The sequence below is a fragment of the Prionailurus viverrinus genome, unplaced genomic scaffold, assembly GCF_022837055.1.
Source record: "Prionailurus viverrinus isolate Anna unplaced genomic scaffold, UM_Priviv_1.0 scaffold_40, whole genome shotgun sequence".
Classification (NCBI taxonomy): Eukaryota; Metazoa; Chordata; class Mammalia; order Carnivora; family Felidae; genus Prionailurus; species Prionailurus viverrinus.
This window is the reverse complement of record NW_025927608.1, coordinates 1,579,677-1,606,788: the sequence shown is the minus strand read 5'-3', so window position 1 is coordinate 1,606,788 and position 27,112 is coordinate 1,579,677. Positions and strand designations below refer to the sequence as shown.

The 27,112-nt window shown below is 50.4% G+C and overlaps 1 protein-coding gene across 2 annotated transcripts in view; it reads right to left on the bottom strand.

Annotated features, from left to right (window-relative positions):
* The window catches only part of EFL1 (elongation factor like GTPase 1), a 124,847-nt gene that overhangs the window by 95,063 nt on the left and 2,672 nt on the right, over positions 1 to 27,112 (bottom strand). For both annotated transcript variants that reach the window (XM_047846705.1, XM_047846706.1), the window contains exons 3-8: positions 25,856 to 25,923; positions 24,222 to 24,306; positions 13,614 to 13,747; positions 11,825 to 11,962; positions 10,117 to 10,331; positions 1,103 to 1,226 (exon numbers count right to left, since the gene is read on the bottom strand). In XM_047846705.1, coding sequence (XP_047702661.1) covers positions 1,103 to 1,226; positions 10,117 to 10,331; positions 11,825 to 11,962; positions 13,614 to 13,747; positions 24,222 to 24,306; positions 25,856 to 25,923 — 764 coding nt within the window. The remainder of the gene's footprint in view (positions 1 to 1,102; positions 1,227 to 10,116; positions 10,332 to 11,824; positions 11,963 to 13,613; positions 13,748 to 24,221; positions 24,307 to 25,855; positions 25,924 to 27,112) is intronic.

Sequence of the window (27,112 nt, the reverse complement as noted above, 5' to 3'; positions counted from 1 at the left end):
CAGTCAGTAACAACCACTGTTCTCTTCCTCTGGGAACCAGAGACTCGACAAACGACGAGACCGGCTGGGGGTCAAGTCGCTGGGACCGCCGCCTCCCCCCACTGCCATCAGGGGACACGCGATGCCCACACCGGGAGCTGAAAATTCACTCCGCGTGTGCAGGTCCTTCCACGAACTTCTTCCGAACAACGTTCTTAAACATGGAAAACGCTAAACTTCAAGGAAGAGGGTAACAGAAAAACAAAAAGCCCTACCAAACAAAGTCTATGCAAAATAATGGCAAGAGCACCAGGAGGAGGATGCCCTCACACACACAGGAGACGGAACATAAACGGACGCCCCCTTGCTCGAGGAGGTAAGAACTACTGTCCCCATTTCACAGAGGAAAGAACAGAGACAGAGGCCACAGAGCCGAGACTCAGCCACAGACTCGGACTCTCGACCCACCTCGCCACGCCGGCTCCTTTTTAAAATATACTGTTTATGAAAAGCTTTTAATGGCAAGGGGAGATGGTCACAGTATGATGTGAAGCAAACCACCAGCTCCGTTATGTAAATAACAGAATCAACTGAGGGACGTATGTCTCTATCCTATGAGAACGCACAAAATTAAAACCACAGCATTAGCAGTGTTGGCTTCTGTTTTTTTCTTTTTCTTGTGGCTTTATATTCACAAGCATTTTCTAAAAGGAACATACGTGCTCTTCCGTGAGAATGAATTTATAAAATCTTGAATTTTACATTAAAACAACAACCCGGCCGTAAGGAAGTATCCTTCGAGGCTCCGTGACTCGGCATCCCCTCTGCCTACAGAAGGAAGGGCTGGGCAGTAGCCACCTCTCCCCGTCAGCACACGCGGTGACCAGCGCTCGGCGGGAGAGAGGCCTCGGCAGAGCCTCGGGGTACAGCAGGCTCCGAGAGCGCGTCTCTTTAAACAGCTGGTATTTAAAGAACAGCACTTGGAAATGAGACACATGAGCCTTAACCAAATGTGTACAGGAAAAAGCCCCTCGTGGACTGACCCACGTGAACCAAGGACAGTAAAGGTGTTACCGCGCAAGAATCAACAGGGCGAGAACGCGAGGGACATGTGCCACATCACCTGATCAACCTTCATAATCTTCTTGGCCTTCATATTTATATAATAATCTCCCCACAGGGTTTTCATAAGGACTTCTTTCCTGATGCCAATTTTCTGACTGTAGATTCTGGCAAAGTGCTCGATCCTGGAAGGAAATCAAGTGTTCTTGTCACTGATAACAATAATCAAGTCCGAGCGCAGCTGACACTGGAGCGTTTCCGAGGCAGGTTCAGCGGACTCTAAACGCACCGCGGACGCAGTCGTTTCCACCGTCCGACAAGCTGGTACCGGCACCCCCGCGTTTTACGGGAAAGGCGGTGGCACCGAGATCCCAGGCAGGTACCACCCGACGCGGCTGCCCACGCCCCCGGGCACTCGCTCTGCGCTCGTTCGCAGGAATCAGAAGGCGTGCAGCCGCTCCCCGTCTTACGTCCGCACGTGTGAAAGCAGGCAAGAGGCACAGGGGCCGAGGAGACAGGGCCCCAGCTGCCCCCTGCAGCTGCGGTAGCGTTAAGCTCTGTCTCAGCCCCTCCCGGCTCTGGGCTGCCTGTTGCTCACAAAGGGAAACCGCCAGAGCCGGCCAGAAAAGGCTTTTTGGCATCCTGGGTTAAACACATGCACAAGTACTCAACTCTCCTGGGCCCGCGGCGAAACCAGTTGGCACCAGCTTCGCTCCCCGGCCACGTGAGAGCAATAACCAGACAATTAAGGGCACCGTATATAAGGTCTGTGCCATCCGGACGGAAGACCTAGGGAAAAAAAATCTCTTCTCTGCGGGGAGCAGCCTATTGAGCGTGAGCTGTGAGTCCAACTCTCAAAGTACCAGCATCTTGGAAGATGCCTGCCGTTCTCTCGCCGCACAAGGAGTCCAAAGGCAACACACTCCGGACAAATCTTTCCGCATCCGCCAGCAGCCGCGGTCGTGCCAGAACCAGGGGTTAACCGCAACCTTGTCCTGTTAGCTGACACTCTCCGGCGACAGCGGAGGCCTGGGACGAGCAGGAGGTGGCCAGAGGGGACCTAATTACGGTTACTAATTACGGTCGGAGCCGGCAGTGTGACGAGGGTCAGGCTGCAGCTTAGAAGCAAAAGCACGTGCTACAGAATCTGAAGATAAACACCCAGTGTCCCCCCTCCCTGGGGGCGAAGGGAGAGAAAATACCCAACTGGGAATCAAACTTCAAGCTCTACGGTTACAGGCCGCCGACGCTCCGGAGTTGGCCTCGACGGGCCACGACCTCAAAGAAATTGGCGATTAGAAACTTCATTTCCCGCTTCATCCAACAGCTATTTGTTCGGCTGAAGTTTTTAAAAAATTTTCCAAAACTTTAGTTTCTATTGTCATGTTATTTACATTTATTATATCTATAAACTGCCTACGCTCTAGACATACGCTCCATATTATCATTGCCACACTATTACAATTTTTTTTATTTTTGAAGGAGGGAACCCTCCTCTCCATAAATTTGTGCCTCACGGCACAGACCGACAGCTTTCCCGCCACGGAAGGCTGGAAGGAGCAGCAGTGGCCTCTCTCGCAGTAGCAGGGGCTACTCCACATATGAGGCGGCCAGGGGCCGAATGCACGCAGTTCCCAAGCCTCCAAACAGAAACAGACTCTGTCCTGCTGCCCGCTCCAGGGACCCCCTCCCCAGCTTCCTGTGGTTAAGCACGCCTAGAGCAAGGCACAGAACCCCCCTTCCAGACACAGGTCGGCAGACCCTACCTCCCCTGGCTTTCTGCTTATCAACACCTGACCCTGCCGGGTACGGCGCAAACCTCCACGCAGACGTGCAGCCCCGTTCTGGAACCCCCAGGAGGGAGACCGCTGAGGTCCCAGCACGGCCTCCAACCCGACTCCAGTCGAGAGCCCTAACCTTTACGGTGATGGTGATGCCTGTCAGGGCCTCAATGGATAAAGCGCGCCCTGTGATCCCATGCTGGCAACCTGGGTCTATTCTTACGTGGTTAAAACTGAAGGTAATGACCGTGTGACTAACACGGTGAACTTTCAGTATTTTCAAAACTGCGTGTTTTTTTTTTTTTTCTCTTGCCTGATACAGGACCGATTTTTGTATATTCTTCACAGACACTTGAGTTCTGACTTCAGTTATTATGCGATTCACATGGTTTATGTTTCTCTGGACCTGTTAACAGTCTGCGATATAAAATCTTCCCGAAGCCATACACATTTCTACTTCACTTCTGTTTTTGTCTCATGCACTCTGTTGCTGTGATCACTGACAGAGAGTGAACCTCTTCACTACTGAAAACTGTCCATTAACCACATAAAAAGGATCCTTATGCCACGATACATTTGTTATAAATTCTGCGTTGTTCATCAAAACTGCTGAACTTTCTTTCTGCTCACATTTGATTGACATATTGAACCAAAACTTTTGGTATTTATCCTCTGTCAACTATGCTGTTTATCTATTTTGTGTAGCAAACCTTTGGATTTTTTTTAAATGGAATCTCCTTTGCTTATTTTTTATTTTTTGAGTGGGGGTGGAGAGAGAGAAAGAGTGGGGGAGAGGGAGAAGAGGGAGAGAGGGGAGACGGGAGAGGGGAGAGAAGGGAGGAAGGGAGGGGGGAGAGAGAGAGAGAGGGAGAGGGGAGGGAGAGGGGAGGGAGAGACAGGGAGAGGGGAGGGAGAGACAGGGAGAGGGAAGGGACAGAGAGGGAAGAGGGGAGGGACAGAGAGGGAAGAGGGGAGGGACAGAGAGGGAAGAGTGGGGGAGAGAAAGGGAGAGAGGGGGAGGGAGATTCAAGCAGGCTCCATGCTCAATGCGGAGTTTGATGTGAGGCTCGACCTCAGGGCTGTAACATCACGACCAGAGCCGAAATCAAGACTTGGCCTCTTCCGTGACTCAGCCACCCAGGCACCCCTGAATCTCTTTCTTTTCAAAAGCTCTCCTCGGTGGGGGATTTCATGCATTTAGTGTCCTAACTGTTGTGATCAGGGGGATCTCTAGTGTGATTTCTGTTCGTGCTCCTGGGATTCTTTTAAAATGTTGATTTGTGGTACCCAGACTTCTGTATCTTCTTTATCTTGTCCAACCCTGTGTCAGAGACGTGTCCTGCTTTCCACTTGAAAAGTGGTAAACTTAAAGCTTCCACACCCTCAGACCTCTACCAGAATCATCAAGTACAGCACAGGAATCATCAAGTACAGCACTGTCCTCAACTCCTTTCCTAGGCCACGTTCCTTTACACACAGGCACAGAAATCCTTCGAAATCCTGGTTCTCATCCTTCCCATTCTTTTTCATCCCATAGTTACCATCAGATCTGCTTAACATCACCGCTTCTCCCATTAGTGCTTTGTGCTTTTATTCATGTGTCATTAGATACTCGTCATTTTTTTTTTTTTTTTTTTTTTAATTTTTTTTTTTCAACATTTATTTATTTTTGGGACAGAGAGAGACAGAGCATGAACGGGGGAGGGTCAGAGAGAGAGGGAGGCACAGAATCGGAAACAGGCTCCAGGCTCTGAGCCATCAGCCCAGGGCCCGACGCGGGGCTCGAACTCACGGACCGCGAGATCATGACCTGGCTGAAGTCGGACGCTTAACCGACTGCGCCACCCAGGCGCCCCTAGATACTCGTCATTTTAAAGTGATGACAATTTCTCCATCCTTGGACTCTATTTTAATTCACTTCCTCCACCGAGCACCTCCAGACGAAGCTCCGGGAGAGACCTGGGGGCCTGCCGGGACCTCCCCATCTCCCGCCCGTCCCCCTGCACGGCAGCACGGCCAACTGGTGAGCTAACTACCGGGTCACACACCCTTTTGCGTCAAGCCGCCCTGAGGGTTGATCTCAGCTGCAGGATCTGAAAACACCGGTGTCCAAGGACAGACAAAACTGCTTTAGGGAGGACGTCTTACTGGCCCTTCTCTCCTGTCCCTGTTTTACAGGGTTGGGGCCTCAGTTCTACTTGTCTAAAACCGGAGCCGGATTCCGGCCCATGCCGGCCATAGTGTCTCTGTGTCCGCACAAAGTGTTCTTCCGGATCCACGTCTGTCTCGGGACAGGCTGAGGCCGCTCGCCCAGGCTCGGCTTCTAGTCACACTTGATCCTGGCCCGCCCCTGACAGTCTGCAGAGTCAACCTCCCCATTCTGAAACGTGCTCAGTCCCCACCTCCAGTGACACACCAGGTGGCCCGCCTCCCCTAGTCGCTGGCACGCGGCAGGAACGTCCACAGGAAAGCATCTCGAGTGCCTTCATTCCACCACCAGCTTCCTATATAAATCGACACATCCGCTTGCCGACGGCGGGCACGGACAGACGTCTGCAGGTGACCCAGCCTAACACAGGGCGACCCGCTCACTGACGGAGAGCACGTGAAAATGTCCAAGGTCGTGAGGGACACAGCAGCCATCCCCCTCCATCCACGCGAGCCTCTCTCCACCCCCTCTCCTTCCACAGTAGGCTTCCGCCAGTTTCTGAGATTCAGACTAAAATTTGCATAAAACATTAACACTATTTATGGAAATCACTCCAAGGAAAGGAGGAGCCCCCCACCCTGTGGCTCACTAGCAAAACGCTTACGAATCAGGAAACTAACAGGTCTGACTGGTTATGTGACCGAATCAATCACTGTACTTTTTAGCTCAAAAAGTTTTCAGAAATCATCTGAGCCCAATATTCTTATGTTTCAGAAGAGGAAACTGAGGCCCAAAGTGACGATGCTACCAAGTCCTCAACCGTGTGTGAAAAGTACACATTCTCAGCGGGTCTGTCGTATCCATTCTCTGAATTTTCTTATGACCTTTACAGGCACTGAGCGGACTATGGTATCTACAACCGCTGGTAAACCAACCAGGAAAAATCATGGTATTAGACCTGATTTCACTGTCACGGCAAAATCTGTTCTGTCAAAAGGGAGTGGAGGGCAAGTTCCTATGAAAAGGAGGACAGAACAGCCAACGTTGGCTGGGCTCCTCCCAAGCCGTGCGCTCTGGTCCATTTCTGATCCCTTCTTCCCTCCCATTTCCAAACCGACACGTTTGGCGATGGGCTCTGTTCTCACCTGGCGCACTGCGTCTGCTTCTGTCATCCTGCGGTACGTGCAAGACGGAGCCCACGACTAGAGTGAACCTCAGTGCGGTCCCACAGCTGTTGACTCAAGCGCAGACATTTCTCTCCAAGTAGTAATTCTTTAATGTTTGGATTTTTGGATTCCACGAGTCAGTAATGGTTGCGGTTAAGAAACATTATCTATTGCCTCCCACAATCTAAAACTGACGTCACTATGCCATGGCTCCTGTGTGTACCTATCCAGAAGGGGCCTTCAGAAGGACCGAGAGCCCACGGAAGTAAGAAAGCATAAACTTTGGTATCAATCGGTTCTTCCACTTAGTGGCTGAGTGAGGTCAAACGATTGCTGGATGTCTTTTAGTCATAGGCAATAAATCATAACGTCTATTGAAAAGGATCATCCTAAGAATTCAATGAAATAATTTAAGCAAAATTACTCGGTCAACATCGAGCATGTGCACATTCTCAACAGAGTTGGCTTCTTTCCACATGAACTCCTGCTAGTGCAGAGTTCATGTGGAATATGCGTTACACTGAATGTATTTGCTCATAAATAACCTCCAGAGGATATACCAGAAACTGTCAGGGCGCTAATTTCTTGTGGGGAAATGAAATGAAATCCTAAGGGACAGGGTGGGAGACTTTTCATGATCTCCCATGTACACATTTTTGTACCTTAGGAATTTTAAAATATATTCAAAGAATAGAGTTCCAAAAAAATCACTTGTACTTAAAACCCACAAAGAGATGCAAAACTGGTTCAATATTCAAAAATCAATGTAATCCACTATATTAACAAGTTAAAGAGGAAAAATCATAGGATTATATTAATTGCTACAAAGCATTTGACAAAATTTGACACACATCCGTAAAGATGACTGAGAAAAAAGGAATACAGGGGAACTTCCTCAACTTGATAAAGAACGTTTAAATTTTTTTTCTGACTTTTATTTTTGAGAGACAGAGAGAGAACAAGCAGGGGAGGGGCAGAGAGAGAGGGAGACACAGAATCCGAAGCGGGCTCCAGGCTCCAAGCTGTCAGCGCAGAGCCCTCCAGGGGGCTTGAACTCACGAACCGTGAGATCATGAACTGAGCCAAAGTCGGATACTTACCGACTGAGCCACCCAGACACCCCTAGAATTTTCCTCTTTAGAGGAAGAGGCAAAGACATGAGATTAAAAAAAAAAAAATTAACATTTATTTATTTTTGAGAGACAGAGACAGAGCATGAGCAGGGGAGGGGGCAGAGAGAGAGGGAGACGCAGAATCTGAAACAGGCTCCAGGCTCTGAGCTGTCAGCACAGAGCCCAATGGGGGGTCTTGAACCCATGAACCGTGACATCAAGATGGGAGCCGAAGCCGGACGCTTAACTGACAGAGCCACCCAGGCGCACCCCCCCTTTTTTAAAAACAAAATTTTTCTAAAGAACATTTAAAAATAACCTACGAAATGGTGAAAGACTGAGCGCGTTTCCGCTAAGATCAGAACAAGGCAAGGATGTCTAGTCTCCCCACTCTTCCAACAGTCCTGGAAGCTCTTGCCAACGCAGTAAGGCAAGGAAAGAAGAAAGCAGCACGGTGAAGGAGGAAACAAAGCAGTCCCTATTTGCAGACGAGGTGATGGTCTTGTAGAAAGTCCCAAGGAACCTAGGGAAAATTCCAGTATGTGAGTTTAGCAAGGTCACGGTATACAAGATTAGCATACAAAAATCAATGAACTGTATTTCCAAAAAGTAGGGATGAATAGGTGAACACCAAAATTAAAAACATAATACCATTTATAATCGCTCAAAAACAATGAAAACTTAGGTGCAGAACCAATACAACACGTACAAGCCTCATATGATGAAAAGTACAAAATGCTAACAAAAGAAGTCAAAGAAAATCTAAAAACAAAATGAGTGTTCCTGCATTAGAAGAGACAACGTCGTAAAGATGTCACTTCTCCTCAAATTGATATAGAGGTTTCCCTGTGCATTTTCAATATAAATCCTAACAAAAGTTTTTTGCAGATACAGGCAAAGATTATTATAAAATGCATATGGAAAGGCACAGATCCTCAAACAGCAGAAACCACTTCCAAAAAGCGGAGTGTGAGCAGACACAATCTACCCAATTTCGAGACTTAACTAGGTACTTACAGTAATCGAGATTAGGTGCTACTGGTGGAAAGACAGACATACACATCAATGAAACGGAACACTCAGAAACAGCCACACAAGTATGTCCAACCGATTTTGACAAAGGTACAAAAACAATTCAATGGAGGAGGCATAAGGGTGCTGGAGTACTCAGACATCCATAGCCAGAAACAAAGAACTTGGACCCTAGTCTCACATCTTACACAGAAAATTAACTCGGAATGGATCACAGACTTAAATGCAGAAAGTAAAACCATAAAACTTTTAGAAAAAACTGAGAGAAAATCTTCAGGATCTAGGGGCCATGCAGAGTTCTCAGACTTGACTTTTAATGTTAATTTATTTTGAGAGAGAGAGAGCAAGCAAGAAGGGGGGGGAGGGAGAGGGAGAGAGAGAGCGAGCAAGCAAGAAGGGGGGGAGAGAGGGAGGGAGAGAGAAGGAGAGAGAGAGAGCAAGGGTGGGGGGAGGGAGAGGGAGAGGGAGAGGGAGAGGGAGAGGGAGAGGGAGAGGGAGAGGGAGAGGGAGAGGGAGAGGGAGGGAAAGAGAGAGAGAGAGAGAGAGAGAGAGAGAGAGAGAGAGAGAGAATGAATCCCAAGAAGGCTCCTTGCTGTCAGCACAGAGCCCAATGTGGGGCTTGAAATCACGAACCGTGAGATCATCACCTGAGCCAAAGTCAGATGCTTAACCGACTGAGCCACCCAGGCGCCCCCTGCACTGCAGATTTTAAAGCTCCTAAGAGAGTAAACCTTAAAAGTCCGATCGCAAGACAACAATCCTGTTCTGTAACTACGTACAGATAACTACACTTATCGAGACTTACATTTCACAGTATATACAAATAGAGACACATTCAACTAATATGATGTTGTATGTCATTTATATCGCAATTAAAAAAGAAAGAAAACAGAGAAGAAAACGAGCAAAGGCCACGAAGAGACATCTCTCCCACGGATACCCGGGTGACAAATCGGCAACACATCGGCACACGGAACGATGTGCCACCAGACCGGCGGTCAGGAAAACACGATGAAGACCGCGGTCACGTTCCAATACACACCCATCAGGATGGCTTAAAAAAAAAAAAAAAAAAAAAAAGTGACCACGCCAAACGGTGGTGACACGTGGAGAATCCAGACCAGTCACTCAGACGCTGCCGGCAGGGACGTGAAATGGTTCGCCCCCTCGGGAAAACAGCTCGACGCTAGGCACACAACACTCGGCTGCCACACGACCTAGCAAAAGCACTCCCGCGCGTTCACCCCAGGGAAATGAGAACTCGTGTCCCCGAAACACCTACCTACCCGGGCGTTCGGGCACGCTTGTGGCAGCTTCCCGCAGAACGGCCCCAAACTGGAAAAGAGCCAGGTGTCCTCCAAAGTGTGAACAGTTAAACGGTGGTAGGTCCACACCGGGGAACGCTACTAAGCAATAAAAAGGAACCGACTGCCGACACGTGCAACAACCTAGTTAAGTCTGGAGAATTACACCAAGTGACAAAGCCAATTGTTGGAAGGTGGCAGAGTGTTTGATTCTGGTTCTATGACATCCTTGAAACGACACTTACAAAGATGGAAGACATTTGGCGACTGCGAGGGTGAAGGTGGGGCCGGGGGTGCGAGGAAGCGGGTGTGGGTACGTGAGGGGGTCTTTGCTGTGATGCACTGTATCGACGTCAACATCAGCGCTGGGCAGGGGCGGGGCGGCGGGTACTGGGTCCTGGGTACAGGAGGGCTCTAGCCTTTCTTGCAACTACATACGCGCCGGTGATCGTGGCCAAACAAGAAGCTCCACGGAGAAGACCAGCCTTGCACACAGTCCCCGAGGAGAGCTCGGGAGGCTCGGACACTTACCCGAAGCCCCAGCCGTCTACCGCACTTGCAAACACCACACCACCCTGATCCGGAGAGAAGTAGAGGTGAGAATCGTCCGTGTCCTCCAAGCCAGCGCTCCAGTCATACACTTGCTCTCCTCGCTCAGAACCTGGATTCACTTGGGACTCAGTCTCTCTCTCTGCTCTCTCTTCTAGGACTTTCGAAGTAAAAAGAGCTCCCGTGAGCGCGTTAATCTAGGAGAGACGGTGAAAGGCGGAACGTCACTCGGAGGCGTAGGAGACGCGCGGTCGAGGATCAGCAGTCACGCTGGGCTCCCGGGAAGCACCCACGGGCGGAGGTGAGGCGCACAACAGTGACTAACTTACAGCCCTCTCCTTCCGAACCCAGCGAGACTAAACCGGAAGCTTCGGAAAGGTCACCTCTGTGACTGGGAATGTCATGCCGACACGAGGGGGCGGTGGGCAGTACCTGCGGCCTGTCTCTAGCGCCGGGCCTGGCGTCACTAGGGACTCACGGTCCCTAGTGAGTTCACAGGCTAGTTCAGAGGCTGAGCCCCCGCTCCCCGGCCAGTTCTCACACCTGGACTTTTCTCCACTCTTGTCAGGCCCCCTTCCCGGCCACCAGTCCTCGACTCTTTCCCTCCCAAGTCACCACCTCATTTCCTACCGCAGAGAGAAAATGGAACATTTTATTCAGAAGTCCTGCAAGCTACCCAATTCCAACCTGCCAGCCCGTTCATGGCTGCAAACGCCACTGGCCCGGGGCCACGCCAGTCCGCCTCTACGGGGCACCGGATCCACTGACCCACTCTTCTGCGCCGCTCTGCTCTGATCGTCTCCTCCCTCCGGCCAAGAAATATTCTCAGTTGGCCTCCTCAGGGGTGCCCCACCGTCTTGAACAAAGTTCAAAGCGTCACGCCTGGCACACGAGGGTCGCCATAATCTAAACCCCAGATTCCTTCCGACTCCCACCTCCTGCCTCTGCCGCACGTGACCTCATTCTCCAGGTAGGACCAGCCATTTGCAGCGTATCGTGCTCTTTCTGGCGTTTACGACCTTGCACATCTCATCCCCTCTTTCCTAAAGGCCCCGGCCATATCCCCACCTTTTTCCATCTTGAAGCTTCTGCTGCCACTCTGCCTAACTCTCCCCGCTCCTGACCCAGTCTGGGTGTGGTGGCCCTCAAAACCACGCCTGGGGCTTCGCATGGTCTCCAAAGTTCTCCTTAAAGCCTCCCCACCGCTGTGAGATCTTCGAAAACAGGGATTCTGACCTGTAGTCACATTCGCACCCCTATCACACAAAGGACATCCCAGAATTCACTGTTCAACACGCAGCTATGTAAATGTCGGCTGGGGAAATAAATGAATGACTGGGTAAAATGTTATCGAAAAATAGATGCTAAAAAAACAAACAAACAAAAAAAGAAAAGCCTCCTAATACTGCTTCAGTTTGGAACCAAACTACAAGATTTTAAAGGACAGCACTAATCCTACCATCCACGCTTTGTACCCGAGGACGCCTCCAGGAGACGGAGGGGCTCCCGAGGGGAAGCGTGTCCCGTGTCCCCTGTTGCAGCACGAGGACTCCAACACATGGGGATCTCAGGTGGAAACGCTGCGTAAAAGTGAAGCTCTGTGGCAACGCGTTACCCTCAACTTACCAACTTCCTTACAACTCTTCTTCGAGCCCCGAGTTTTAAAGTATGGAAGGGAAGGATGAAATACCTGTTCTAGAATATTCTTGAGGTGAGAATAGGCCTCCTGGGGGGTGAATTTCAGCTCCACTATCAGGCGATCTATCTTATTAATCACTAAAACCGGACGGATGTTCTCAAGCCAGGCTTGTCGCAGAACAGCTTGTGTCTGGTGAAAACAGAAAAGAAAGTGTGAAACTCACGATTCGAAATAATTAAAGCACCTTAAAAGACCCTGATTAACAATCAGCTCATTTGCATACTCCTTTATCACAACTCAGACAACACCGTTCACACAGGAGCGCTCACTAAGCACGTAGCACGGACTCTGGTGTCTGTGACACAGAAGGAAAGAGCTACAGACAAGAAACTGTCTTTGCCTTTGCGGAACTGACAAGTTATTTAAGAAGGGTAAGTTGTGCAGAAAATAGCAGAGTTTGGTGGAATTATACACACACACACACTTTTCTGAACAACTAGAAAACAAATGCTCATGTTGCCAACACACAGGCCCCCAAAAACAGAGCCTTCCCCCAGAAGGCCCACGCACACCTCCCTGCCCACCATCCCCTCTCAGAGCAAACCGCTGCTCTGCTATTCTGAAGTCAGGTGCATTAACACCACTATCCTTTCAGGACAGAGACGAAGGCTCTGTCTCGCAAGTCGGGGGACCTGAGCCCTCAGGGCTCGGAGGGGAAGCAACAGGACAATTACAGCACAACTTCTTGCAATTATCAAATCTCCTCCATCTGAGTAATTTAAACCTTTTATTATCCTTTTTTAAAAATATTTTTAAAATATTTTTTTTTTAAATATTGGGGTGCCTGGATGGCTCAGTCGGTTAAGCGTCTGACTTGGGCTCAGGTCACGATCTCACGGTCTGTGAGTTCGAGCCCCACGTCGGGATCTGTGCTGACAGCTCAGAGCCTGGAGCCTCCTCGGATTCTGTGTCTCCCTCTCTCCACCCCTCCCCCGCTTGCACACTGTCTCAAAAAATAATAAACTTAAAAAAAATTTTTTTTAATTTTTTTTAATGTTTTATTTATTTTTGTGACAGACAGAGACAGAGCATGAGCAGGGGAGGGGCAGAGAGAGAGGGAGACACAGAATCCGAAGCAGGTTCCAGGCTCCGAGCTGTAAGCACAGGGCCCAACGAGGGGCTTGAACTCACAGACCACAAGATCGTGACCTCAGCCGAAGTCGGACGCTCAACCGACTGAGCCACCCAGGCGCCCCAAAAATTTTTTAATAGTAAAACGTACGAGGGTATGTTAAGAAGTAGGATACAAAGGTGACGGCGTTTTATAAGATAAGAAACGTAAGGCCTCCAAACAAGGCCTTGTAAGAACCGAGCCTAGAGAGCTACCGTAAAGGCCAGGTGTCCCACCACACACCCCCTCCTTTCCCACTGAGGCAGGGGGAGAGGGAGGGGGGCGGGGGGGGGGGGGTGGCGGGGATGGAACCACGCCCAAGAAGCCCACAGAAGAGAATCTCACGCGGGGGACAACTGGATTGGCCTCTTGCCATCAACGACCTCTCATGAGAATCCTCCTCAAGTTCGACACCCCCAGACTTGGCTGGATCCTCTCTGAGAGGGCATCGTAGACACTGCCAAGTACTGAAAGGGACGGTCATCGTCACTATGATCCCTTCAAGATGTGGGTGACCGACTCCATCACAGAACGTTCTTGAATAAAACGTACAGCCAACTTTCCGTCAGCAGAATGTCCAGAATGGCACAGAGCCGTCCGTGCGGAGTCCCTCCCCCCCGTCCCCGCCCTCCTCACCCAGTGACAGATCCCCACATCAGGACCTCCTACCTGTGGGCAGACTCCTTCCACAGCATCGACCACGATGATGCACCCGTCACACACGCGCACGGCCGTGGACACCTCGGAGGAGAAGTCCACGTGTCCTGGAGAGTCTATGAGGTTAATCAGGTAGTCCTCACCACCTACAACAGAGCCAGAAAACACACATTTTCCGTCGTGCGGGCACACAGCACTCCCTCCCAGGCATTCACAATGAGAAAGAGGCCGGGAGACACAAAAGAGCTAAAGAAGCCAAACAGGTCGACCCGCCACCGTCGCCCCGACGTGGGGGTTCCCACCGACGGACCTCCGACCCCAAGGGGCATCTCTCCCTAACGTTGCCGGACTTCGTTCTTCTAGAAGGGGCCACTTACTAAGGGCTTCTGTGAGCCAGGCACTGTGCTAGACGTGCCTCAGGACGCGCAATCCCACGTTACCGAACCCTCAGCAGGGCCCCATGAGGTGAACATTACCACATTCACTCTACAGGTTGGAAGTGGAGACCGGCAGAAAACAACGCCTGGGTGTAAAAGCTGGTCAAGAGGGGCCCAAACAGGAAATGCCGACTCAAAAAGACACAAAGCACGTGGCCACTGCTTCCCTACAAGCTCGCAGAGAGCAGGGTGTGAATCTGAGACTTAGACACGCAAATCCGGGGAGTCACTACGCGCCGAGCGGTGCGCTACGTGCCACGTGCACATGCGGATCACCCCCTTGAGGCCTCACAAGGAAGAAGACCATTCAGCTTTTAGGAGAGTGATGACCATGCGATTTGTCCCAAGCCCTGAAAGTCCCTGTTCTATCAAACCCCAAGTCAGTCCCACATCCCATTAACACCCCTAAGTCAGTGCCAGACAGGCCAGGACGATGAGTCACCCCAGGGCACAGACATGTCACGCCAGATCACAATTAGAGAAACCACAGGCTCCAGAACTACTCCGGAACCCAAGGGCCGGACTTACACCTGGAAGGCCATTTAGACCCGTTTCCCCCCCATCCAGCTGGAACACCCTGACGACGTGCCTTGCGCCCCAGGGGACGGGGCTAAGAGTGACCACCACCACAAGGGGCACAGCCAGGGCCCATGTCCTTGGACTCTCAGGGCCTGGCTCCGCCCCAAGCATTCTACACACACTGTCCTGCGTTTACCAGCCCACCGCCCTTTGAGGTTGTCGCTACCACGAGCGACACAGAGCGGGAAACTCGGGCACAGAAGAGCTAAGCGTCCTTCTCAAGGACTTCTAGGTAGAATGCAATCCAAGGTAAACCGCCTGAGATCAAAGAGTTTCAAATGGTCGTGTGGCAGTTAAGCCTGGCAGACTCCAAACACATACTTTAACCACCCCACTCAGGACGGCACCAAGGTCATCTCTCCTGCCCAGACCCCACCGGTCAGGGACTTCTGAGCACCGGGTTAAGGACTCCAAGGTGCACTGGGGCTCAGTGGGAGAGACCACCATCAAGCAACAGGCTGCTTCTTACACATCCCCACCCGCAACGTGTTCCCAGTCTTCTTGTGCAAATTGCTTTACACGGATTTCTGGCTCCGCTGCCCCCACGGGGGAGGGCTCCAAGCAGACAGAGGACCTGGACAGCTCCAAAGAAGACCAAAGCTGTCAAAGACCCCGGGCCCTGGGGCAGTGGCCCCCGGGCCTCAGTGGGGCCTTACTGTCAGGACTCACAGCACCCTCTGGGATAAGCCCATGCCCTCTACAGAATAAGCCAGAGGAAAATGAGCAGCGGCAAGGGAGTCCAGGGTCCTATCAGCTCCCGTCACGTGAAACGGAAGCCGTGAGACGCCTAGAATCTCTCTGCATTGTCCTAGCCTAACCCTTCATTTCCTAGATAAGCACGCCCCCAAAGGGAGGAGAGGTACCCAAGGTCACTGAGTAGCTGGCCAGAAACACGCCCAGGTCTGTCTGACACGGAGGTCTTGACTCCTTTATGTTGTGCAGCTGCGGAACCCTGGCTCGTTCATTTGGATGAACTCCAGACTCCAGTGTGGGACAACCGTAAGCACCCTGAAGCCCGGGAATACCCGGACCGGATCCAGAACTTGCAGAGACCGTGTCTGCTGTCAGGTTCTTTACAGAATTTAAAAATGCACTCCCAGAGAAACCTCGGGCTTCCTTCCTCGGGCTCTTGCCTTTTACTGGGGTTACAGAACCTCGAGGTAACACCCAGAAAAAACAAACATACCTATCTACTAGCCATCTGTCTGTCTATACTCCTCTAACGAGGCATCTAAATCCAGACCCCCTGAAACTCACTCAGGGACAGCAAGTCCAGATCTAGAAAGCAACAGAAAGCTAGGGATACACCAAGGGTTTTCACTTGCATACGTGGGAAAAAGAGTGCGTGATCAAAACCCTTTGGGAAATGCACTGGCGAGGTGGAGGGGTGAGGAAGAGGCTCACCACGCACATACACCCTAGTAAAGGCTCGAGAAGCCCTGTAACACAGAAGCCTGTCCGACCTCCCCAGTGTGTCTGATGGGAGAAGACCAGAGCCCTTCTCAGTCACGTGGCTGACGAGTGCCGAGCTCAGCACAGGGCCGGTCTCTGACTCGCAACAACTATTTTCATCTTAACTCTTTCCCAATACCTTCAAACTCAATGTCAAAAGTAGGGAAAAGAAATCCAATGTCCCTCAGAGGAAGAAAGCCAGTAAGCACAACTGGTCTGCTGTCTTCAGCCACACTGTGCCTCCCTGACTTGTTTCCCTGAGCAGAAAAGGGGCAGAGAGAGGGAGACACGGAATCCGAAGCAGGCCCCAGGCTCCGAGCTGTCAGCACAGAGCCCGACGCGGGGCTCGAACTCATGGAATGTGGTATCATGACCTGAGCTGAAGTCAGATGCCCGACTGAGCCACCCAGGCACCTCCTAAATGATCTTTCTGATTTGTCCCTCACTCCTGGAGCTGTGCACAGGACAGACTCCTGCTAAAGCATTAAACCATCCATCCCAGGCCTTCCAAAATATGCTCCTTCATTTCAGGCACTGGTCTAATCAGCAGAGCACCAATCTTTTTTTTTTTTTTTTTTTTTTTTTTTTTTTTTTTTTTTTTTTTTTAATGTTCCAGGCAACTGGGGAAAAGAAAAAGTTGGAAGACCTGAAGTTAATCATGGGAGGCACCTTCCACAAAATTTCTTCCATTAGGGAGTTATGGGAAAATAATGTCTCCCTTGCCCGTGAGTCCTCCACTTTTAAAGCACCATGGATTATCGTTTCATTTGAAGATGCACATCTGTCACGAGCACCTGCCAAAGATCCCTGCGAAGAGGGAAACTTCCCATAAGGTCACATTCAATCCACAAAACACTGGAGATGTTCGCCAACACACACACGGAAAGCTGAGGAGAGAAAACGTGCTTCAAACGAAGGAAGAGACACACTCCTCTCGTGGACGGTGATGTGCGCATCACACAGGCGTCTTTATGCCCCAGCACACCGGGAGAATGCCACTTCCCACAACAGAAGTGTCGGGAATACAGGCAGAACCGGGACCATGAGACCGTGTTTCTGAGGACATCGCCTAGAACACGGAACACTCACGGACATGAATTTACCCCAACTATATGGCAGCCACAGGCTTCCACAGGAGATCCCACTGTCGTCCCTTTTTATATCTTAAATTAATGTATAAAATCATGTAAGATCAACCAAGATGGCTTATTTCACGGAACCACGTGATGCATTTTCTCTCCCATCTGCTGACACAGGGAACAGGTGCCAGCAGGAGAACTGAGCGTGTGCTCATGAGAAGGCTGTTACAGGAAGAGATCATGGGTGGTTGACCCCGCCAGCAAAAATGTCAAACGTGAGGTGGTTTAGGGAGGAGGGAGGAAACAGTGATCCACATGCAACCCTGAATGGCCAACAAATGAGGCTTCTTGCCGCACGGCCCATCCCGAAGTCCTCTCCAGACTCCTCCCAGCACGAAACAGGTCAGACCACACGTGGGCCTCCCCTGGCTACGCTTTACCTCACCGGCCCTGGGCTCTGCGTGTGCCCACCGACACCGCAGCTCAGCCCGTGGCCACATCCTGAACTGACATCACGGAGAGCTTCTCCGCCTTTGAAACCCTGCTGCGTGGGGAGTAAATCTAGTAACGACACGTCCACGCCGTCTTGATTCGTCCATCACCGGCATTTTCGCTCAAAAGGACGTATGAGTAGGAACCAGGATAAAGAAGCCTTGCATAAGAAAAAGGTCGACGTTCGTTTCTCGGAACCTACGTAAGGGTTCCAAACTTGGCAACTTGCTTGGAATCTGTTTACTTCACCCTGGAGGGAAGGTCAGGGACCATGGCCTCTTACTCAATTTTACTGGTCGTATGTGCCATGAATAAGGTGCGGGTCCCAGGGTCAAGAAGCTGAGTGACAGCAGCACACCTTTGACCAGGACAGCACAGGGGACATGGGGCTAGAAGGGTGTATGAACGTCATCTTTCTAAAGGTGAGGCAGCCTTGAGCATCCTTAGAAGCAGAGAGGATGAAGTTACAGGAGAGAAGACACTCCATAGGACACAAGTCCAGAGCACGGCCCTTTCGTGGTAACAGGAGAAGAGTCAGCAAAGATACTAATACCGTTACATTTTGGGGCACCTGGGTGGCTCAGTCGGTTGAGCGTCCAACTTCGGCTCAGGTCATGATCTCGTGGTCTGTGGGTTCAAGCCCTGCGTCAGGTTCTGTGCTGACAGCTCAGAGCCTGGAGCCTGCTTTGGATTCTGTGTCTGTCTCTCTCTCTCTCTCTCTCTCAAAAATAAATAAACATTAAAAAAAAAAAAAAAACTACTACCATTACGTTTTGAGGTGTGGCAAATTTCAGCTGGCAAGCAGCTGAATCTTTTCCATTTGTGGGACCCAGCAGGTAAGGATGCCAGCTGAGGTTGAGGGAGGGGAAGGGAGGTGGGCGGGGGTCCAGAAGGAGGTTCAAATGGCCCGCTGGAGAGAACGCACGAGACCCGGCAGAGGAGAGAGGGAAGTGCCACAGCCCCGCAGACCGGCCGGGACCCCAGCCGGGATGGGAGGAAAAGGTGTAGAGCGGGCTGCGTCAAGGATCAGAGTTTTGCCAGGAGAAATAAGACTGGAGCCCGAGGGAGCAAAGACACCGAGGGCCTTGGAGAGACTGCCGGCAGAATGACAAATCCGGGCTGTCAGAGGCCGGGAGTGAATGAAGGGCACTCGTGAACATCATCAAGTCAGAGAATGGGTGCTTGACCACACAGGTGAGAGCGGGAGAGAATCAGGACTGGGGGCAAGGGAGCCTTCGATCCTGAAACGTCACCATGGGCAGTTCCAGGCAAGGCTACAATCCAGAAAGGAGCCCCGACAGCGAGCGGGTGGAGAAGCAGGAGCCCACGCTGCCGGAGACGCCACTGTCGGGCACGGTGAAGGCGAACTCGGCAGATTTGGGTAAAAAGGGAAATTATGAGCCAGGCCCCAAAGTCACTAACAAGCAGGCACCGTCATCAGGAGCCGACTAGGACAAGAAAGACGAGAGCAGTTAGACGGGATGGGTCTCAAAAGAGATGGGGTGTTAAAACAAGGCTGCAAGAATTAAGCTTTGAACTAGGACCAGGGAACGAAGAGAATGGCAACCCCGCGTCTCACCCCAGAGACAGATGTGGGAGGAAGGAGCAGCGTTCACCGGAAAGGAGGACGGGCAGAGCAGCGTCCTGGGAAAACAGCCTGGAAGCGGCGGAGAGAATGGCAACGACAAGACGGCAAGGAGGCAGGGATGCCGGTTTCCCTTGGAACGTCTGCAGCGTGTAAGTTTCGGGAAGGAGAGGAGCGGAGGGAGGCTGACGGAGGGCGGTAAAGCCACAGGACCGGGGGGAAGAGACGCTGGAGGGGCTTCCATGGAGGGCAGTGACCGAGCGCAGCGGGCACGTGGTTGACGCTGGCCCCAGACATCTGTACGTAGCCCCCGCGATCCCTCGTGGACGGGAGCCGCCGGCCTCGGGGGCCGCCGGCCACGGTCTGCACTGACCCGCCTCCTCCAGACCCGGGCCCAGCTGAGCGAGCTGGGGGCATAAGCACGTGGTTCCCAGGACCACTGCCCCATGCTAGCCACTCTCTCCCCGGGAAAGTTCCTGAAACTCCACGAACCCCACTCGGTACGTATGTAACATGAGGGTGGTACGCGTCTCCAGAGCCACCGTGACGATCACACAGAATCCCATATCTGAGGCTCCCGGCCCAGGATCCCATTTTCTTACGCCTGCCACCAACGGAATGCTTCACAAAGAAAAGCGTTATCTTAGGAGGAAAATGTTTGACCTGCAGTCAAACGAGGGACAACGGAGCCCGTCCCTCCCAGCCTCCGTCCCACAGCTAGGACAACCATCGGGACTGTGGGTTATTGTCCACATTTCCGAAAGGAAAGGGAAGCTACTGCGTCTGAGTGAGAAGAACCTTCTGGTGCATGCTGGCCTCATGTGAATGTGGGTGGCACGAGTCCCCTCCCCTGGCCTGGTCTCTGGAGATTAAGAGCAGGTGAGCCCGCACAACGCCCTGCCTATTCTTGGCCTCCGAGCCACACGTGGCTGCCTCCCGGCTGGATCCGGAAAGTCCCACCGAACCAGGTTGTTGGCTAGCGTATGCCTCACATTACAAACAGAAAGCCTAAGAATTAAAGTCCACTACAATTTGTTCTACATGGTGTTTAAAAAAATTTTAAGTTGCCAGTAGTTTAAAAATTGGAAAATTTTACCAAAATCTCAATGCCACCTTTTCTTGAAAAAGATTCCCACAGAGCATCAGTTGCTGCGGCTGAATGGCATCCGTCCCCGCCTGGAGGTTACGGGGTAATTCACGGGTGGGTACAATTCACTCTCTAGCCCTTAATGGGCCTACCCGAATGGCCTTGCTCACGTAGAGGTGTCCGCACCAACACCACATCAAGAACCAGGAATACAGTGATAATCACATCTGTCTGGTACTGTAGTTAGTAGTTCATTATTTGGGGGGGAAATTTAGTGAGAGACCTCACAGCTTGCATGTGCATATATGCACGCATGCACACACACACCAGTACGGCTGGATTAGACGTAAAATGTGAAAACATGACATGGTAAAACTGGAGTGATTTTTATTTCATTCGGGTGTTCCATAATGTATAGAATTTTCTATAATACACGCAAATGTGAAACGTGTGAATTTATTTAGAATTTTCTTTTTAAAGTTTATCATTCTGAGAGAGCGAGCGAGAGAGAGCACGGAGGAGGGGCAGAGACAGAGGGAGAGAGAGAGAATCCCAAGCAGGCTCTGCACTGTCAGCACAAAGCCCCACTCGGGGCTCGATCCCACGAACCATGAGATCATGACCTGAGCACAGATCAATGGTCGGAGGCTTAACCAACTGAGCCACCCAGGCACCCCAATTTATTTAGAATTTTTAAAAAGATGAATTAGAATGAACACTTCATTTCAGAAGTTCTAGGACAGCAATATTTATGAACCGGTATAAAGAATGGCTATAGAACAGAAATGAAAGCAAAAATGCCTTGAGACTCTTCAAAGAACAGTCCATGAATTTCAAATTATCTGACCCACTTAAAGACCTCTCTCCCATCTTTATCTGAACTCTAGGCTAAACGATTCAAAGGAATTACATCCCCTTAGAATTTTTTTTTTATAGAAAGTACGTTGCCAGGAGTATGTCCTAACTCTTGACCGGGTAAATGTACGATATCCCTGTGGGAAGGACACAGAGAGAGGTACAAAACAGGAAAGTAACAAGGTTTAACAACATGGTCCCGACCCTTGAAGCAAACTTTGGTGACAAAGGTAAAGACAGGAGGCTCCATCTTCTTCTCAAGGAAGAATTGGGTCCCCGGAGGACGATATAGAAGGTGATACTGTATCACCTTCTAGAACATGCTTGGGTTTTCAACAGCATTTCTAATACATGCCTGGGTTTTGTAAGCCTATTTATTTACTTTAAACTAGAAAAATACTCTTTCGATCCAAATAAGGATTTGAAAAAATTTTTGAAAGCCGGTTAGATCAAGTGTCAGAACCAGAAAGCACTTAGAAAAGAATCTCTGTGCTAAACGTTAATTAAGAGGTTATTTGGAGGGGGGCAGGAAGAAGGGGCAGACACAGGAAACAAAAACCACCCGTGGAGTTTCTTCACCATCAGGTTTCCCTCCTCCGGGAGGAGGTCCCCCTCGGATGGCCCCACGTTCGCGGCGGGAACACCCTCATGCAGAGAATCAGGACTGAGACGCAGACAGGAGCGTATCTCGTGTCCGAGGTGTCTGAGGGCACGTGCCCCACTCTTTGTGTGTGTGGAGAGGAGACTGCGCACCAGCCGTCAGGTGTGACAAATGTCTACGCCAGAGCCCCCGCCAGGCAGTCACGCTCCCAGAGAGACACAGCTGACACCTTACGACTCCGCACTCCCATCGGCACTAGTCAGACTAGGAGGCGGCCGTCCGACCCGCGGGCGGCCCATCCACAGGTGCCACCTCTGCCCGGGCCTGGCAGAACAGATAAGCCCGGCCACATCTTGCTCCTGAGAATGTGCGACCGGAAACACCAGAGAAAGCAGCGGTAAGCAACGGAAACAGGGTGAAAAAACAGAGTTCAGGCCGAGGGGAGTTTCTGCAGACGGGGACACCGAGAGGAGGCAAAAGCTGTGACAGAGAAAAGACTCACAGGGTAACAGAGACAAAGACGGAGAACAAAGCCCAAGGGCACCTCACGGTGGGGCTGCAGAAGGAAGACCCTTAACTTGTCCCAACGGTACCCGGGGCCGTCTGGGATCCAGAATCAACGTCTGCCTTCAATCTCTATGAGCCGTCACTCCCACGAACACTCCTGGTTTTCGGTTTCCAGGAACATTTCTCCAATGTCACAGCACACACATTCTTTCAATAAGCCGACCCTCCGCAGCACATGCGGGCTTAAGCCTCGGTTCTGTGTGGTCAAGGGAGCGCATCTAAAACAGTCTGGGAGTGAGGCGCCCAAGGTCAGAGCTGAACAAAACGGAGGGCAGACCATTCAACCTCCAGGGCCCTAGAGCCGGGCTCCTCCCGCGCTAAACCAGAGAGACCAGTGCACTGGAATGGGCGAGTGGTATCGATAGAAAGTAAACCGTCATGCTTGCAAAAGGGGGTGGAGGACCTGGAGACAGAATCCAGAAGCTGACCCTAGAGGAATCATCCAACAAAGAGAGACTAACGGTCTGAGTGTGGAAAAAGGCAGGCTGCAAAGCTCGTGAGGTCTATAAAAATAAGGGGAGGTGGCAAATAAACGGAGCGCTGCCCCACTGGCTGGCTCACAGAATGAGGACATACCTTTTAAAACGTGAGAGGTAGTTTTAAAAACAGAAGGCATTACTTTAAATATTAAACACGTGGAATTCACCAAGAATACCCAAGAGCTTCAAGGCTGGTTTAGCACAAAAATATTTTAAAGACCGGCATCAAAGACAATACAGTCACACCTCCCAGAATATTCCTGGGAGTCAGTGTCAGACATAGAACACTGCGGAAGACGAACCACAGATCCATTAGGGAAATGAAACAGAACTTTATTATTTTCTTCTAATTAAAAAAATACACATTTTGTGTAAAATTTCCAAATGGTACAAAAGTAAATGTTTTGAAAACTAAGTTTCACATATCGCGGATACTGGCGTTAAGGCTTCGGTACGTTGCCTTCCAGACATCTTTATCTGCACACTTGGTATTTTATTCCCACAACACACTCCCATCTTACACATATTTACTCTGCAACTTGCTTTTGTCAACACATTTTTTCTACACGATAACATACAGATCAAACAGTGGTTTGAACAGCTGCGTGCGTTTCACAGCACGGATGTATCAGTTTACTTGGCCATTTTCCAAAGGCAGACACGAAGGTTGTCGGCATTATTTTTACTAACCCAGGCTTTTTGGTGAGTATTCACAGATATGTCATATACTTGTATGACTACTCCTGTCACATCAGTTCTGCAAGTGTTACTGTCAAAACGACATCCCGATTTAGGGGAGAGCAAACTGTAACGAACGTGGCAACCCGAGTGAGTAAGATTCTAAAGCCAGTACTGAGGCCATAGGACAGAAGAAGGATCCAGCCAGGAATGGAAGGCTAAGGCCTTGCGACCCTCCTGGTGGAGAAATCCATACGATCACCTGGGGGGACGTGGGCAGGTGTGAACTGCCAGCTCTTCACCCTCAGGCCGGTCAGAGGTCCCCATCTGCATCTGAGTCTGGACAGCCTGACTCTGGCATCAGATCATCAGAGGCCAGAAGGAAATTCGCGGAGTACAAAGCATGGAAACGGAAGCATACACTTAATCCGGAAACAGAAAGGAGGACACTGAAGAAACAAACTATTTTTCTTTAAAACACAGATTGATTGGGGCGCCTGGGTGGCTCAGTCGGTTAAGCGGCCGACTTCGGCTCAGGTCATGATCTCGCACGGTCCATGAGTTCGAGCCCCGCGTCGGGCTCTCTGATGACAGCTCAGAGCCTGGAGCCTGCTTCAGATTCTGTGTCTCCCTCTCTCTGACCCTCCCCCGTTCACGCTCTGTCTCTCTCTGTCTCAAAAATAAACGTTAAAAAAAAAAAATTAAAAATAAAAACACAGATTGATTTACCTTTGGCATAATGTAGGGAAATGGCACTCGACTTCATAGTGATCCCTCGAACCTGTTCGTCTTCTCTGCTGTCCATGTACCTTAACTGTAAAATGCAACATACGCATCCTTACTTCCCAGTGAAATGTTGACACTAAGACGGCCTGAGCTGGACTTTTGCTTTAAACACATCATTTTTAAACTAAAAGCCCTTCGTAGTTTTTTAATATGGGGAGGGGGTGAGGAAGGTGAGCTGCCAAGGGAAGAGAGCGGACGCCCCGAGAGACAGCACCACGTTCCGCACGCATTCCGGTTCCACACGCCCTCCCCGGCATGTAGCACGCGGGGGCCGGTCGTTCTCTCCCTGCTCCTAGGCTGTCTGACGAAGTCTGGGCAAACACTGAAACCGAAGATCTCTAGAAGCATCAGGAGCCTTCACTCCTTTTTCCATGATCAATGATAAACAAATACTGATAAACGATGATAAATGATTATTTTTTTAATTTACATCTCTCCAACTGTCAGTGGGGTTGAGTATCCTAGTTTGCCACACTGGCCATGTGGCATTCCTCTTCTGGGAGTTTCCTGTTCAAGATTTTTGTCCATCTTTTTAATGGTTATATTACAGATTTGTTCTGTTCCGGATAGAAGCTATTTACAGTCCCTGAATATTAGACCTTTGTCAATTATGTGTTATTACTATTTTCTCCCACTTACCAGGCTTGTCTTCTCACTCTTTTTATGGCATTTCCTGATGAACAGATGTTCTTAGTTGCAATGTACTTGAGTTGATCAAACCTACATAATGGGACGTACTTCTTCGTCTCATTGACGAAACCTTCTCTTGAGGTCACAGAAGTACTTTCCTATATTCTTTTCCCAAGTTTTATAATTTTGCTTCTCACATACGACTGTTTCAATTACATGCTGATTTCTGTGTGCGGTGTTAAGGAGAAGTCCAATTTTATTTATTTTCCCCGCAGATAACCAACTGTCCGAGGACAATGCGTGGAGAGGCTCGTCTCTTCTCTACAGATCGGAAATGCCAGCTCTGTGATCAACTCCACTGATCATATCCTCAACTCACTGGGGGAAGGAACTGCTCTATTTTTCTACTGCGAGTAACTTACACTCGCAGCTAGAAACAAAGATCTCTTTAATTTCATTTCCTAAGACACTATTTTCATCATGACCCTCAGACTCCAGCTGCCTTCAAGTTCTTCCGGAATCCGGCATTCTCTCCACCAGGACTTTTCCTCTCCCGGGGCCTCCAGGCAAATGCTCCCCCCGAATCGAGGACAGCACCCAAATCAGCCCCAATCCCCTTTGTCCACTGTGCTCCTCCACCTGCCGGCATCTCCCCAAACCACACACTCGTCCTCCACAGAACCTCGCACTCTGTGAGAGCTTCCACAGCTGGGCCAGCCGTCACCGGACTTGTTACAAAAACTCATTTCTGCATTTAGGACATATTACTATACAGCAACATAAAATACCTTTCTCAACATGTATATTATCTTGCTAAATAGACGAGCAGCTTCTCAGACACATAAACTGGGCTTTGCACTCTTCCTGGATGTCTACGAATACATCACACCTCGGACAGCTGCTACCTACTGAAAGGCAACAAGACTTCATCGAATGCAACTACTTACCTTGCCTGCCAAGCGGCTGGAGATGATCCCATTGCTAGATATAAGACAGTCGGCCAGAGTAGTTTTTCCTGTTAAAATAACAACAGTAATTCAAATCTATTTCTTTTCCCAAAGAGGAAGGGTGATGTATCATATCTACAGAATTAATTTCTGACCTTAAGAACTGGTTAAGCCAAGATTTCCCAGTTACCTGTACTGAATGAAGTTAAGACATAATAAGCATTTCAAAGAGTTTGTCTGCACGGAGTGTCACCTGGAAGGACACAGACCCTAACGCTCCAGAGGGCTGGCAATCTGTAGCTCCAACCCATGGATCTCATCACCCTCCCCCAAAAAGTCATCGAGCAACTTTTTTTTAACTGAAGCATAACCGACAGAGTAAAATGCAGACTCTTCAGTGACGAGACACACTACCATGCCGGCGACAAGAGAGAACGTGTGACGCGCAGCGTCCACGTGGCTCCTAAACCCTGTCCTACGAGAACTCGATCAAGTACTGCTACATTCATCGTGTGACAGCCCTAACGGCCATGCCACAAACTGAAGCTCTCGGTGGCCAGAACAACACGACGGCAGAAGACTCATGTCCGTCTCTGGACGGTACACGGCATACGACGTCACCAAGGGACAACAATATAACCTGCCACATGTCCCCAAGGATGGACCGAGCTGGCACTTGCCAGTTAAACTGTCTTCGGGAAACACTTATGAGCAAAGCAATCCAAGAAGCTCACCCTTGCCTCCCGCGGAGGGCAAGCCTGCGGACAACATCGGCCACAGCGCAGCTACGACCGAGGCCACCCAGATCCGGGACGCACACCCCAGGGTCTCCTCCGGGGTAAAGTCTGGACTCGGGCACACACTGAGTTTCACGCAAGATTTTACAAAGACTACACAGTCTGAAGTGCAACAAACAGATAACTGTTTAAAGAATGCTGGGCTGAAGTGACAAACGGAGGGTCTCTTCTTAGGACAACCAAGTCCCTGGTACACTCTAAGAATTTTAGCAAAGCCATGGAATGGGTAACCGTACAAACCAGACAGCAGTCAGCGGGAGCACCGAAGAACACACGTGCCGCGTTCTCCGTGTGGCGCGTAAATACTGTGTGTTCGCACAGGCCTGGGGCGTCACTCCCCCGCCGTCCAGCGGGTACCACTCTAGGTCTGGCAGGCAGATTTCCTCGAGGACGTCAGGTGCTGAGAAAGCACCGAGTTTCAGCACTTTGGCTGTATCCCTGGGACCACACACCACTGACC